This window comes from Gekko japonicus, unplaced genomic scaffold (genome assembly GCF_001447785.1).
Source record: "Gekko japonicus isolate JY-2015 unplaced genomic scaffold, Gekko_japonicus_V1.1 scaffold1430, whole genome shotgun sequence".
NCBI lineage: Eukaryota > Metazoa > Chordata > Lepidosauria > Squamata > Gekkonidae > Gekko > Gekko japonicus.
In genome coordinates, this window is record NW_015176014.1 from 2,585 (window position 1) to 17,343 (window position 14,759).

General features: G+C 45.4%; 2 protein-coding genes across 2 annotated transcripts; one reads left to right on the plus strand and one right to left on the minus strand.

Moving 5' to 3' along the window:
* Nucleotides 1-375: 375 nt before the first annotated feature.
* On the plus strand, nucleotides 376-8,230 carry TK1 (thymidine kinase 1, soluble). Its single transcript, XM_015426566.1, has 7 exons — nucleotides 376-505; nucleotides 1,493-1,524; nucleotides 2,038-2,151; nucleotides 3,899-3,992; nucleotides 6,072-6,161; nucleotides 6,249-6,368; nucleotides 6,933-8,230. Exons 1-7 carry the CDS (start codon nucleotides 440-442, stop codon nucleotides 7,119-7,121), a joined length of 705 nt encoding a protein of 234 aa, XP_015282052.1. The 5' UTR covers nucleotides 376-439; the 3' UTR covers nucleotides 7,122-8,230.
* Nucleotides 8,231-8,773: 543 nt separating this feature from the next.
* On the minus strand, nucleotides 8,774-14,553 carry SYNGR2 (synaptogyrin 2). Its single transcript, XM_015426568.1, has 4 exons — nucleotides 14,377-14,553; nucleotides 12,750-12,987; nucleotides 11,271-11,410; nucleotides 8,774-9,506 (listed from the first exon to the last, which is right to left on the minus strand). The coding sequence occupies exons 1-4, from the start codon at nucleotides 14,479-14,481 to the stop codon at nucleotides 9,309-9,311; spliced, it is 681 nt and encodes a 226-aa protein (XP_015282054.1). The 5' UTR covers nucleotides 14,482-14,553; the 3' UTR covers nucleotides 8,774-9,308.
* Nucleotides 14,554-14,759: the final 206 nt, after the last annotated feature.

Consider the following 14,759-nt stretch of genomic DNA (forward strand, 5'->3'; position numbering starts at 1 on the left):
ATCCCCTGTATCTTCAGTTCTCTCTGTGGTCTATACATCCCTTTATCGCGGTCTGCCCCCCCAAAAATGGCAGCCCCGTCAATGGCAGAGCGCGAGAGAGTCTGCATAGTTGATCGGACTTGAACCGGAAGACGTTCGTTAACAAAAAAGGGAGGCGAGGCGTACCCTTTAATGTTCGCGCTCCTATCTCGTCGCCAAGCGAACTCGCTGCGCAGAGCATGTCGGGAGCAGAGAATCGGGCGGTGCCTGTATTATCAAAGCCTTTCCCGCCAAGCCTCGGACGAGGCGGAGATTCTTTTGATTGGCCGTTTCTTGGCGCGGCCTTTTCTGATTGGACAAGTCTTCATTCTGGATTAAAGACAAGAACGGCGCGCGCGCTGAAAGTCAATGTAAGTGGTTCTGATCGGAGGAGGAAGCAGTAGTGGTTAGAATCGGAGTTATGAGTTGCTTGATGATGCCCGGAGTGCAACCAGGGTCTCCCTGCAAGGCCCGCGGTCAGATACAGGTAAGCATGCTTGGTGCCGTTTCTAATATAATATGAATCTTTTCCACAGTTTGGCAAGAAGGGCTGCTGTTGTAAAGTTATGCTGCTGGAGCGGGAAGACAGGTCGTTTGGATTTTGGGTGATGCTTCCAGGGCTCTTGGCCGCGTGTGCCCTGAAAAAGGGGATGGGAATAGGAGAGCAGGACTTGTGGATTCGGGAACTGAAAACCACTTTTATGTATTTAGCAAATTTATAGCCTGCCTCTGTTCTGAAAAGAACACCAACGGTGGTTTATATCATTCGCCTCTCCTCCATTATTGCCTCACAACAACCCTGGGAAGTGAGTTAGGGTGACTGGCCCAAGGTCACCCAGCAAGCTTCCATGGCAGAGTCTCCCAGATAAGTCATAAATCAAAAGCAGTAATATCAATAGGTTAGTAATACTAGTTGGTCAGAATGGGTGTTAGTAAAGTTGGCCTGGAGAGGGGGCTGTGTAGAGAAGTTTGTGCTTTACCAAAATAGCTTAAGAACATAGAAGAAAGCCTGAAAGTACTTCTTCACCCAAAGAGTGATTTAACACATGGAATTCACTGCCACAGGAAGTGGTGGCGGCTACAAGCATGGACGGCTTCAAAAGGGAATTAGATAAGCATATGGAGCAGAGGTCCATCAGTGGCTATTAGCCACAAGGTATAGTTAGGGACTTTGGGGCAAGTGATGCTCTGTCTTCTTGGTGCTTGGGGGGGTCAACAGTGGAAGGGCTGCTAATGTCCTGGCTCCACTGGTGGACCTCCTGATGGCACTGGTATTTCTGGCCACTGTGTGATACAGAGTGTTGGACTGGATGGGCCTTTGGCCTGATTCAACATTGGCATCTCTTATGTTCTTATGAATTGGACAAGAGTCAGTCTACACCACCATCATGTTTCCAGTAGAGTCCAACCAATTTGTAGTATGTTTGATAAAGATGCCTGACCTTATTTATCCTTTGTTCCTCCTCCACTTTAGGTTATCTTTGGACCCATGTTCTCTGGGAAAAGGTATGCAAAACAGCATTGTCCCAATTAGAATTAGTAGCCTTGAGGCTGGTATACCAGTATTCTCTACCTACAGCTTTAGTCGCACAGGGTGTGTGCACCTACCTGTGGCATATAGCCCTCTGTTTCCTCAGTGTTGTGCCTCTGTTTGTTTTCCAACTCTCCAATCAAAACTATACCAAGGAGGGGAGGAATTGCATATGTATTGTAGCATGCCTCAGAAGGACTCTGCATTATACTATGGGTCTGAACTGTAGCAGTTCCTAACTAGTTTTATTACTCCATTGAAGGTATAGTATAGGCTTTCCTATGAGCCTGTCTCCCTCCTTTCCTGTTGGGGTGGTGAGTGAATCCAATGGGACAGGGGAGGGTACAGTCAATTCACTGTTTCATTACTTTTGTCTTCACCCAGCTGATTGCATCCAAGCTTATATTGCCATCTTGTGTTCACAGGGGGGGAAAGGCAGTATTTACAGGCAAGTCTTCTGGGTATCATTTCCCACTTTTTCTTTGCAGCACTGAACTCATGCGCCGGGTCCGTCGTTTTCAAATTGCACAGTACAAATGTCTGCTGATCAAGTATGCCAAGGATACACGCTACTCTGCCAGTGGGGTCTCCACACATGACAGGTAAATTGCTTCAAATGCTGCCCTTTGGCTAGTGGGGAAAAGGGCAGTTTGTCTACAACAACAAAATCCTGATATGGAATCTGGAGAAAGCAGAAATCATAACTTTGGGGCAAGGCTTATATGTGTACTTTGCGTGTGTTTGATTGTACCAGAGTGATCAGGGCTCCAGTGTTATTGATACGTGTGTCATTTTGATGGCTAACCAAGCACAATAAAGAACATTAGACAAGCACATAAATATTTTATTTATTGCACTAATACAAAATACTCAGGCTGCAGTCTTATAAACATTTTCCGAGAACTAAGTCTTATTGAGCTCCCTAGGAGTATGTCTTGTTGAGCTCAGTGGGAGCTACTTCTGCAAGATGAGCTCAAACCGAAGAAAAACAATAAGGCAAAAAGGACAACCTGATCTATGATACCCTCATCTTATGTTTTTCATTATGAACTCCATTATCATAATGTAGGTAGGGTACTGTCTTTGTCCACTCTTCTGCAGTTAATTTCTGTGGCATGCATATTCTAGACTGCCTGACACATGAGCACAGACAAGCAGTGTTGTAGATATAATAACCAGTAATTAGTACCTATTGTTTTGAAGCATGGGGAACTACTAGGCTGATGCGGTAAAAACTTAAGCTCTAGTTGACAATCAAGTGCTCGACTGTCTGCAGTGACACCACTACAAGGAGGGCGTAGTTCCTCCTGTGGCATAAATTGATCCTATGTGATGTGATAAAAGACTCTTCTCACCACCCAGGACATGTCCTTGTGCAGGTGAAATGAAATAAATTTTGGGATCCCCAGAGTTTCCTTTTGCTAATATGCTTTCCTCAACATGGTGAACCCCTCAGCAACCCCCAACTTCTGTTGCTATAAAATATCAATACATATGATGGGTATTTATGTGCAGAAAATTGCAGAGGCAGATTATTTCTCAGATCTATGCATTTTTATCCTTCCCTTCCTCCAAAGGACAAGGCAAGGCACATGGTTCTCTGGTCCTCCATTATCCTCACAACAGTCCCGTGGAGCAGAGCTGAGAGAAAATCCTCACAGTCCCTTAGCTTCATGATGGAGTGAGAATTTGACTTGGGGAGTCCCCAGTCTTAATCCAACAGCCTAACAATGACACCATACTGGCTTCTCCTTTTTATTTTTATAAATATACAAAACAAACATTTTACTGTATTTGAAGCTGTACACAGTAGCCCAGTTCCCAAGTGTTTGTGAGGGCATGTATAATCTACGTACAGTGTGCACTTAATTGTTCTTTATATAGGAGTTGAGTAATTCTCCTGGTACATTCATTGCATGTACAGCTTAAACACCACATATACCCAGGTACTGGTCTCTACTTTGATTTGTAGAATGAACGTTCATTGGCTCTTTCTTACAAACAGATGTACACATGTTCACTATAACATGTGAACAGGTGTTGTATTATTGTTTCAGTACATAAGATTTCTTGTGATTCTGCCCTGTCCCAACTCCTAAACCAGCTTTCTCAAAGCTAGATTGCATTTGTGTGACAGTTCTCCAGATATACCGTGTTTCCCCGAAAATAAGACACTGTCTTATATTTATATTTTTTCTCAAGAAGACACACTAGGGCTTTTACCACAAATGCATAGAAATCCTGCTAGGGCTTATTTTTTGGGTAGGTCTTATTTTTGGGGAAACAGGGTAAACTGAAAACCTGGCACAGAGCCATTCTGATGTTACAAACGTTTCTTTTTCTGGACAGGAATACCATGGAGGCCCTGTCAGCTTGTTACCTCAAAGATGTGCATCAAGAGGCCCTCAACTCTGCAGTGATTGGCATCGATGAGGGCCAGTTTGTAAGTTCTTCGTATTAATTTGTCTTCGGTTCTCTAGTCAAACTTTGCTAATTTTGTTTTGATGTAGTATGGGGCTCTTCATGAAAGTAATTAATAAAAGAATATGGACCATTATCCTTGAATATGAAACACTTGTCCTGTTCCAAGGATATTTCCATTACTGTATGTCTTTCTAACACCCAAGCTGCTGCAAGTAGGTTGATGGTAGTGAGAAGGTTCAACTAGCAGTTAACTGACTTAGCAGAGCAACATACTGATGTGAGACTAAAATAGCCATTAATTAAACAGCATGTAGAAGATGGTTATACAGAAAGTAGACTACGGACACACTATTAGTCGATTTTTGGTAGACGCACATTATGGTTGGTGGTATTTTTGCAAAGAATAGACTAGTGGACTTCTGTCTCATCTAGCAAGATACATACGTTTATAAGCATATATATAATGGGTCACTTAACACATCAGGGGACTTAAGTCAAGGGTCCCCAAACTTTTTGAGCCTGCAGGCACCTTTTGAATTTTGAGAAGTGGTTAAGCACCACCCCAAAATGGTTGCCTCAGGAGGCAGACCCAAGCACAATACTTCCCTTGCTTTGCTAAAGAATAGCAGAAGGGGAATAAAAGAAGTGAAGGAAAACCCAAGGCGGAACTGAACCAGTTTACCAGACAGCTGTTTCTTTCCCCCAGCAGTGGCTCTTTGAGCCTTACCTAACTTTGTTGCAATTCTATACAACAAAAGCAAACATCTGCTTACAAATGCAGCAATATCGAATTAACCTGTCCTATCCTGCTGTATCAAATTGCATCCTCGGGGGAGGCAGGTATGCTACTATTTGCAGTGTTTTGAGTAACAGAAAGTTATCCATGGGTAGTACTGGATCTGTTATGCAACTGCTGACCTATGTCAAATTTTCCATTAGTTTTATTTATTTATTCAATTTATACCCTGCCCTCCCTGCCAAGGCAGGCTCAGGGCAGCTTACATAAAAAGTCCATCATAAAAACAACCAAAACCCATAAACAAATTAGTTATCCTAAAGTGCTAGAACAATATTCAGATAAAGTGCGAGAGCAGAGAATTTCAAATTTAAACAATACTCCATAGGTGGCAATAATGATGGTGTTCCTGCGCCAGCTCCGTTGATCTACTTATATATATGCAGCATTGGTGGGCTGAAGATGGTGAGGCAAGGGCACAGGGACATTCCTCGGTGTACGATGCAGCTCCTTAGTCAAATGCCTGGTGGAAGAGCTCCATCTTGCAGGCCCTGCGAAACTCTAAGAGGTCCTGATCTCTTCCGGGAGCTCATTCCACCAGTATGGAGCCACCACCGAGAAGGCCCTGGTTGTCGCCAACCTGGCATCTTTGGAACCTTAAAGGGCCAACCGGTTTTGGGTCCCTGAACGCAATGTTCTCTGGGAAACATATGGGGAAAGGCAGGCCCTTAGGTATGCCAGTCCCTGACCATAAAGGACTTTAAAGGTCAAAACTAGCACCTTGAAGCAAATCTGGTATTTTTATGGGTTGGGGAGCTCTTCAGGGCCCCAGCATGAAAGATAGAAGAATAGGGAAAATTAAACAGGTTTGATAGGCTTCAGACAAAGAGTATCATATGAACTCTTCTGGACATTCCCTGTCTTACATAGGGCTTAGATCCTATAACTGCTTTCCACATGTGCTTTGCTCGGGCCACATTGTAGCTCACTTCCTCTGCAACTAGCACTTTTGTTTGCACAACTGTCCATTGAAAATCATTGAGTAAATTGATGTTCTGGTGGCAGAGGGAGTGAGCTACCATGGCCAGAGTGAAATGCATACTGAATGCAGTTATAGGGTTCAAGCCCATGTTTTTCTCCACATATGCCATCCAGAAAAAGAGGGAGTCATCTTAAATTACCATACAAGCTAGTTATGTACATTAATGAACGTTAGGGGAATCCTCTTACATTGAAGGTTGTCTTCCGTTTGGGTAAATACATTCCTCCTAACACAAGTAGAAAGTAATGCAGTGCTATGGGCTACATTCTGAGGAACTTGTATGGTCTGCAGAGGTTTATTTTCCCCTCTTATTTTCACAGTTTCCCGATATTGTAGAGTTCTGTGAGGCAATGGCCAATGCAGGGAAGACAGTCATCATTGCAGCCCTGGATGGGACCTTCCAGAGGAGGGTAAACTGACAAACCTTTACTCTCTCCTTGTGGCTTTTGACTTGTTTGTGTCCTTTAGATATGATATACCTGGCTCTCACACTGTAGGCCTTTGGGAACATCTTGCAGCTGGTCCCCTTGGCAGAGAGTGTGGTGAAACTGAATGCGGTCTGTATGGAGTGTTATCGTGAAGCCTCTTACACAAAGAGGCTGGGAACAGAAAAAGAGGTAAGGCTATGTCCCTTAGAAGGATTCTCATCTGTGACAGAAGTACAGGCTATAGACTAACTGAAGAATGTTGCTTTTTTTGTAACTGGAAAGGAATTTGTTTTACTTATTTTATTGGACTTCTAGGCCACCCAAAATTAAAACAATACCATAGATTAGTTGTTAAAAACAATTATCAAAGTAATAAATTAGAATAAAATCAGATGGCAGTATATGCAACAAAATAGCATAAAATTATCCAGTGTGAGCTTGTACAAACTGTGTGTTAGTGAAACTGGTTCAATGACAATGAATGGCGGGAGAGGGGGCTGGGGAGGCCAATTCAAATGGAAAACTTTGCTGCCTCAACCGTGGGCCTGGCAAAACATTTCTGTCTTACAGGCCCTGTGGAACAGCATCAAATTCCGCAGGGCCTGGATCTCATCTAGAAGAACATTCCACCACGCTGGGGCCAGAACCAACAAGGCTCTGGCCTGGGTTGAGGCTAGATGAATGGCCAGGGTCCACCAGAGGTTATTGTCCATACAGCACAATGCTCTTTGAGTCCTTCTTTTGTCCAACCAGGTGGAAGTGATTGGAGGAGCAGATAAGTATCATTCAGTCTGCCGTGTCTGTTACTTCAAGAAGCGATCACACCAGCCAGTGCCTGAGAACAAAGAGAACCTACCAGGAGGAAGCAAAGCATCGGAGATCTCTGCAGCCAGGAAGGTCTTAGCTGCCTGTCAGATCAAGCAGTGGAGCCCATCAAAGTGAACGGGGGAAAGGAAGACTGTCTGCTCAGTGGATTTGCCTCACAGGATTAATAGTGAGACACTAGAAACAGAGAGCAGTTGCTGCAGGGGAAAATGCAGGAGCACAATGCAGCATGCTATCACGTTTTTCCTTATTTAAGCAAAAGATCCCTTTAGTACCCTGCTGTCTGAGGAACATTTCCCTATGATGCCGTCTTTCCTTCTGGTGTAAAACTTGCCTGCTGTTTTTACTCACTTTAGGGTTTAACTGCCCAACAGTCTGGGCTGGCTAAGCTCACTAGCAGAACCTGTTTTATAGTAAGAACAGGACATTAATTATACCCTGCCACTCTATAGCCTCTGGCATTCCTCTTCATCAAGACAGTTTTTTTAAAAAAAACCTAACCCTTTTCTCCAGTATGGAATGATTTATGCTTGACAGTTTGCTTAACTCCTTATGGAGTTATTTGTTGACTTTGTCCATGCATCTCACTGTACTTCAAGCTGGCCAATATGGGAAGGTGGTTCTTCTGTTCTGTGATAAGAGTGATTCAGAGTGCAGTCCTGTACAAAGCCCTTTGATTTCAATGGGCATTGACTGGAGTAGCTATGCATTTACATATGATACAGATTTGGCTTGAAAGTTCTGCCTTTTAATTTATTATCTGATACTGCAGTGTTAGTGTCAGTTGCCCTTTATAATGGCTATTCTTTCACTTGCCTACTATATCTTATCTTGGAGACAAACAGCTGGGGGACTTTGCACCTGCTTTAAGTGACACTTTTGCACTTAATCATATGCTTCTACTAGGAAAATTCTTCTCTAGTAGTAACTCTATGATCTGATCTTCAAGTTATTAAATAATTTGGTAGATACTGAATGCATTCCTGGTATATGTACTTTGATATTTTGTTCTTTTCTAGAAATTAGATGTATATTTCTTATAAAGTGTGACTGAACTGCTGAAAGGAGGGCCTTGGAAGCTTCCAAGAGTCAGTTGAAGGGTATTAATATTTGGGCCCTTTCTGGTCTGGTAGCTGTTTTCCTACTGAAGCTATACTAGATTTAAAGGAAAAAATAAAAGCAGAATACATTGAGAGTCTATTCTGAAAACAAAGTAGACAAGTGTTATACTTGTCATGGTAACTTCTGGGGCCTCAAAATATGTTCCCAATAAACACAATTTATCCGTAACGATATTGCCACATGTAAGGGGGCACATGATCTCACTAATCATTGTGAAGACAAATCAAAAGTCAAGTGGTAGAAATGAAAAAATTTATTTCCAGGTGCTCAATACATCTGAACCCTCTTCCAACTTGTGGGCCTCTTGCTACCACAGAATAATTGTTCTATACCACGTACAATTGGGAAATAAATAGACACAACCTGCTTGCAGAGATAGTGTGAGGAAGAAGACCACGGCTCTTCCTGTAAGCCTTGTTTATCCAGGCAGAGTTGCACTGAAAGCTTGAAGTTATTTCTCCATCTCAGAGTAGGATCAGAGTCCTACCATCTCATAATACATGTGCACTGCAGCTCATGGTCTGAAAACCCTAATCCAGAGAGGAGCTTGATTGCCTGTTGAACAGGCAAACTATACAGCAGTTAACATCTTTCCCTCATACTGCAGTAGTTAAATCCAAATCTTTATACAGAAATGGTTTTATAAAACCAAAAAAGGCCTGTAGACCTAGGCTTTGGCATCATCCACCCAATGGTACTGAAAAGCAGAACTAGGAACATCCAGTCCAGTCTAGAACAGCAGCACCATAGAGCCATAGGGATTGGACCCCTACATAGGAGCTGTGCATACGGTAAAAAACAGGCTATCTAGGCAGTGGCATAATGGCACTTCTGGGAAAAGAGTATCATTTAACTAGGAACATCAAGGGCACCCATCTCTTAGCTACAACAAAGAGGTCTGATGCCAGCTCTTGATTCCACTGCATTGATTCAGCAATTGTTATGACTTATAATTCACACACAGGCTTAAAGAATACTGCCCATAGCTGAAAGGAACATAAAGCCTGTTCTTTAAAAGAAGCCACCTTCAGAAAGGGCAGAGGAGAGTAGGAATATCCCAGAACCCATCACACACAAAATTGTGGCACCCTTGCCACTTTAACAGTGGATTCCCCAACCAAGCAGTGAATCAATTGCATTTATATGGCTATCCCTGCTAGCTGCTTTAACATTGGTAGCAAATCAGTACACAGGTGGAGGCTGGTAGCCCTCTGAGTCCTCTCTCGTGTGAGTGAAGGGTGGCTGCTGGTAGCTTTCATGGCTGACGTTTGGATAGCTTGAGTAGGGGGTTGCGGGATCTGGAGCAGGGTCAATGTAACTCTGAGCAAAATCCTGCACACCCATGCGGTAGCGTTGAAGTGCAAAAGTGATCAGGAGCCCCTGCATAGAAAGAAAGTTATCCATTTGGCCAACAAGGGAATTCATGCATTCAAGTCACTTGGGAGAGATGAGTATGTTTTCAAGGACTCAAACTTGAACCTGAACTAATAATTTTTCCCTGATTAGAACAGAACTTTAGCCCTCTCTCTTAAATTAATTTGAACAGATCTTCACAAAAAAATCCCCTCCAACCACACTACCAGTTCAGACTAAGGGTTTGACATACACTTACTGGTTCCACCAGAACCAGAATTAATGAGCACATAAAACCAGAATCTGAAAGATCATTTTGGGGTGTTCTCCACACCAGGTTTCTGTCTACAAGAACTGGTTCTAGGAAGCATAAGGCAGGGACTTGTATAGGCCTGCTTCCTCTTAAAGGCAGAAACTGCAGTGAAGATATCCTGTTGGAAGGAGGAAATGGGAGAAGAGACCACTGCTGGACTCAGCCAGCCTCTGTAGGAGGGAACTGAAGACTAACCTGTTGCAGACTTGGCTATGCTGCCCTGCTATAAGACTCCAGGCAATGCAGAGTGCAGCAACCCACAAAGTCTGTTTGCCCAGGTAAATTATCTTTACAGTATTCCTTACATTTAAATTCTCGTGAAAATCAGAATTGGGTTGGTTCACATATGCCAGTCCTACCATTGAGCCTTTATAGGACAAAGCAAAACCACGTCACTTGCAGTTGTGTCTCAACTACAACTGAACCCCAACATTTCATGGTTTTGTTCTCTGGTAGCCTTGACAATGCCACTATCTTGGTCCTGAAAACAAAGTTGTTTTCAGCCTGGGCTCTGTGGAACAAGGGTTTCACAAGATTTTGCAGCTTCCTTCTCCACACACTTCTCTCTAAGCACTAATTATAATTTTCACATTTGAATTTTATGCCTGTTAAATTATTTCCAGTTTTTTCTTTAACTGTGTGGAAATAGGCCAGAGAAAGGAGAGAGGAATGAGTTCTGTATTACAAGTTTTTCAACCAAAAAGAGTTAAAAACCCATGACTATGATCACAGTATCGTCCCTTATGAATGTGCTGTTTCTTGGTATTCCTCAAAGACCAAGGTGACATTAAAAAGGTAAAGGTTCCCTTGCTCGAAAGCCAGTCGAATCTGACTCTAGGGTTGCAGTGCTCATCTCCGTTTCAAAGCCAAAGAGCCAGCGCTGTCCAAAGACATTTCCGTGGTCATGTGGCCGGCATGACTAAACACCAAGGCTGTTACCTTCCCACCGAAGTGGTACCTATTTATCTACTTGCAATTTCTTGCTTTCAAACTGCTAGGTTGGCAGGAGCTGGAACTAGAGACGGGAGCTCACTCCGTCATGCGGCACCCGGGTCTCGAACTGCTGAACTACCGACCTTCCACAGCCTGCAGTTCAGCGTCTTAACCACTTGAGCCACATTACCTCCCCAGAAATCTGATTTCCTTGGAACAATAGCCTAATATCTTCTATTAAGCATTTGTAGCATTTTCCATACATGTCACACACCTCATTAATTTTTATAACACACCCTCCCATAAAATAGATCAGTACTATTTCTATGTCACTGTCTTAAGTCCAAGAAAGGCCTAATGCAACCTTGTCAGTTAATGGTCAAGGTAAGATTTCAAATGGGTCCTGGCTGTGTTAAATTAACGTAACAGGCATAACTTTTTTTTTTACCCAATCCCCAACAGTCTGTAGACAACTGCCTGAACTGGCTAGCTGACAGGACTCAACCCTGAATTCTATGGGGCCAGAGAGACTAACCCTCACTCACCCACGAGAAAATGGAGAAGAAACTGAAGGCAATTGAAGCACGAGCAGAATCAGCCCCAACTGTTACATCATCAGCTTTTGTTGATGCCCACTGGTTTGTCAGCACACAGAACCCAATGAACCACAAAAAGGTCCAGAGAGCTGGAAAGAAAGAAAAAATGCTTGGCAACAGATGAGAGAACGACAACATATGAATATTATAAATATTATATAGAAACGGTTGTTAACCTTTGTTCTGGGACTCCACTAGTTTGAAAGCAGGGAATTCAACAGAAAGATGTACATCATACAGGCGCCATTCACTCTCACATGCTAAGCCCCAGTTGACGGGCATTCTTCACTCTCACATGCTAAGCCCCAGGTGACGGGCATTCTTCACTCTCACATGCTAAGCCCCAGGTGATGGGCATTCTTCACTCTCACATGCTAAGCTCTTTCTAATTTCCCTCTCACTGGGGGATCATGGCTGTTGCTTCCCTTTACCACTTCAGAGAGTTGCTTCCACTATGATCTGACTTTTCTAAAAAATTTATTCTGACCAAACTAGGCTTACTCTCCAATCGGTCACATACTAGTATGCAGATACAAGTTTTCTTTGTGTAGTACTTCACTCAGCCCTAGGCTTCACATGGAGTCCATTATCTGGCCTGTGCTGGAATTGAAGTCCCTGTTTTGCAGGGTGCACTTAACACTGCCTAGAAGCCTCATTCAAACAGCTGCTGACATTTTCTTCAGGGCATGCAGCATGCTTGTTCATGCTGAGGAACACCAGGATCCCAGTCATTGTCTGGCAGCACCCTTGCCAAAGAACTGTAGTATCAGTGTTTTTGTAACGCAATCTTTTTCTCCTGTAAGGATACTTTCATTCATTAAATTAAAAAAAAAAACCAGGCTCCCACCAGGCCCGTAGCTACCACAGGGCCCACCCCCCCCCAGTGGTTTTTATGGGCCTCCCTCCCTGAGCCTTGACTCCCCCTCCCCCCACCATTGCCTGTCGGCGGGGAGGACAAGGGCGCACAAGCAGCAGAGGTGGTGAGTCTGGGCTGAGAGATGCTTGCTGCCTGGCCCACTAGTAGCAGGTAAGCCCAGCCAGGCAAGACAAAGAGGTAAGCGTGCCCACATGCTGCAGCTTTGTAGCCCAGCCACTGCACGCCCTGCCTCTCCCGGCCCTGGGAGGAAGCTGAGAGTGGAGGAAGGGACGGAGCCAGACACTCTACTGGGAAGGGCTGCCCTTGCTGGGGAGGAGGGAATCTCCCCCCAATTTAATTAGCTGGCGGGGGCCTGGCCCCCTCAAAAAAAACCCCTAGCCACGGGGCTGGCTCTCACAGGCACCAGGTCAGATCCAAACACATACATCATTCTGACAGCAAGACAAGGGCAGCCACTTGGAGAAGGAGAGCTTGGAAAGAGGAGGCGCAGCAGCACAAATGCACAGCCTTTTAATGTGTTGCTTCAGTTCATTCCTTTGAGCATCAAATACCTGAGAAGCCCAAGTCAGCCATAACGAGGTACTTGCGATCAGTGGCACTGCTAATCTGTGGGAAGTAGGCATCAACCATGAAGAAGAATACACAGGCCAGGAAGGCAAGCACACCAATTCCAATGCCATAACGACAGGCATCCTCGCTGTGGTTAAAGACGCAATAGAGCTGTGGCGAACTAGTATTGTTGGTGTAGCCTTCCCCAATGATGCAGGAGAAAACTATGAGTGCAAACACCTGCAAAGAAGAATACAAAGCTAGCACCTTCCACTGTGAAAGGAGGAAATTCAAGAGGGGCACAACCCAACCAGGATGGAGTATGAAGCCATTATCAATTCCCACCAAACGCCCAAGTTCCAAGCACCTAGGTAAATATTACTTTTGCAAGATTCTCATGTGTCTGCCCAAACTGGAGTTCTGCAGTAGTATGGAGACATAGGAAGCAAAAGCGACTGAAGGTGTCTCCCCAACAAAACTCAGAAGGCTACATAATACTTAAAGCACCATCTGAGGATTCCCTTAAACAAATTTCCCTTTGAGGGGGGGGGGGGAATCCCTCAAGATTTATGTTAAGGCTTCCCGAACACAAAGCAGGCCCCAAATGAACCACTGTTGTCCTATCTATCAGTCAACAGCTAGGCATACTTCCTGTACTGAAAAAAAGGATTGCTGAGGCAGATCAAATATAAGCACGACAAAAAGCAGAAGTGCCAGCACAGCAGATGCAAAAAGCACCTTGGAGAAACAGGAACTCCAGGGTTTGGAGCTTGACACAACTTAGCTGCTGCCCTATTCCTCATCGTCTACGGAAGCACTGATGGATCCCCCCAAGACTAATAACTGTAAGCGCCTAGCAGCAGGGCAGACGCCCTCGTAATATGAAACCTAAACCAGACTCACATGCCAGTCACCAGCTAGTAAATAGGCGCTGAAAGGAGTCGCCCCCGCCTCCTTCACCCCTTGCCCATCAGCTGACACCCACATGACCAGGTTGCGCCTCAGCCCTCACCTAAAGCTATGGCCTTTATTAGGTTTTTAATCCACCACCACCCCCCAACGCGACGACACTTTCACATTCAGGGCGCCATACGAACCAAGCCTAGCTCTGGAAAGGCGCGTAAGGGCACCTCCGTCTCCACATCTGAGCCCTCAGCGAGGCTAGCCGGTGGGGGCGCCAAGGGAGGCTCCGGCCAGCGCTAACTGAAGCGCTCGGCCGCAGGTACTTTTCAAACTACCTAAACTCCTCCTAGCAGCGGCTCGGGAGAGGCCTCGATCAAGTCCAGCGCCTCCCAGGGCTGAAAGTTTCCTCTAGCCCAGCGTCCAGCGTCCAGCAGATGGCCTCAAACAGCGGCGCATGACACTGAAGCGCTTCAGCTCGGATACGCCACCCCATGTAAGGGTGGCGGCACAGGTGCCGGATTCTATAACGAGCCCTCCCCTCCAACGTAATGGTCCCTCGTCGTCTGTTCCTGGCACACCTGAACCAGCCTAGCCAACTTTTTCCCCCTCTCTTCCGCGCCAAGCAAAAGGGAAGGCGCACCAACTCCACTCGGGAAAGGGGGAAGCAGAGTGAGACGGCCTCTGTCGCCCCAACCGACCGACCCACCTACCTAACCCTCCACTCACCGCGCTCAGAATGCGCACCACCACCTGTGGCTGCTGCAGAAAGCGCCACAAGTCAAAGGTGCCGCCAGCCTTACTGGCTCCGTAGGCACCCCCACCACTCTCCATGATTCTGATGCTTCTTTCCAACACCCGCCCGGCCCGGAACTCGCTGTAGCCGCCTCGCCCAAATTTGTGCCTGCGCGTCCGCAAGCTCCGCCTCCAGGGAGGAGACCTAACCCGAGAGCAAGCGACGGGTGGCTGCGACGTTGCGTGCTCTCCCGACCGAGTCGAGGTCCCTGGGCAGTGCAGGTGCTGAGTGGTTTGGTTTGCGCCCCGTCCTCCTTCCCATCAAGAACAGGCAAAACTGAGGCAGGCGTCCGGTCCGTTAACGGTTAGGCTTCTCT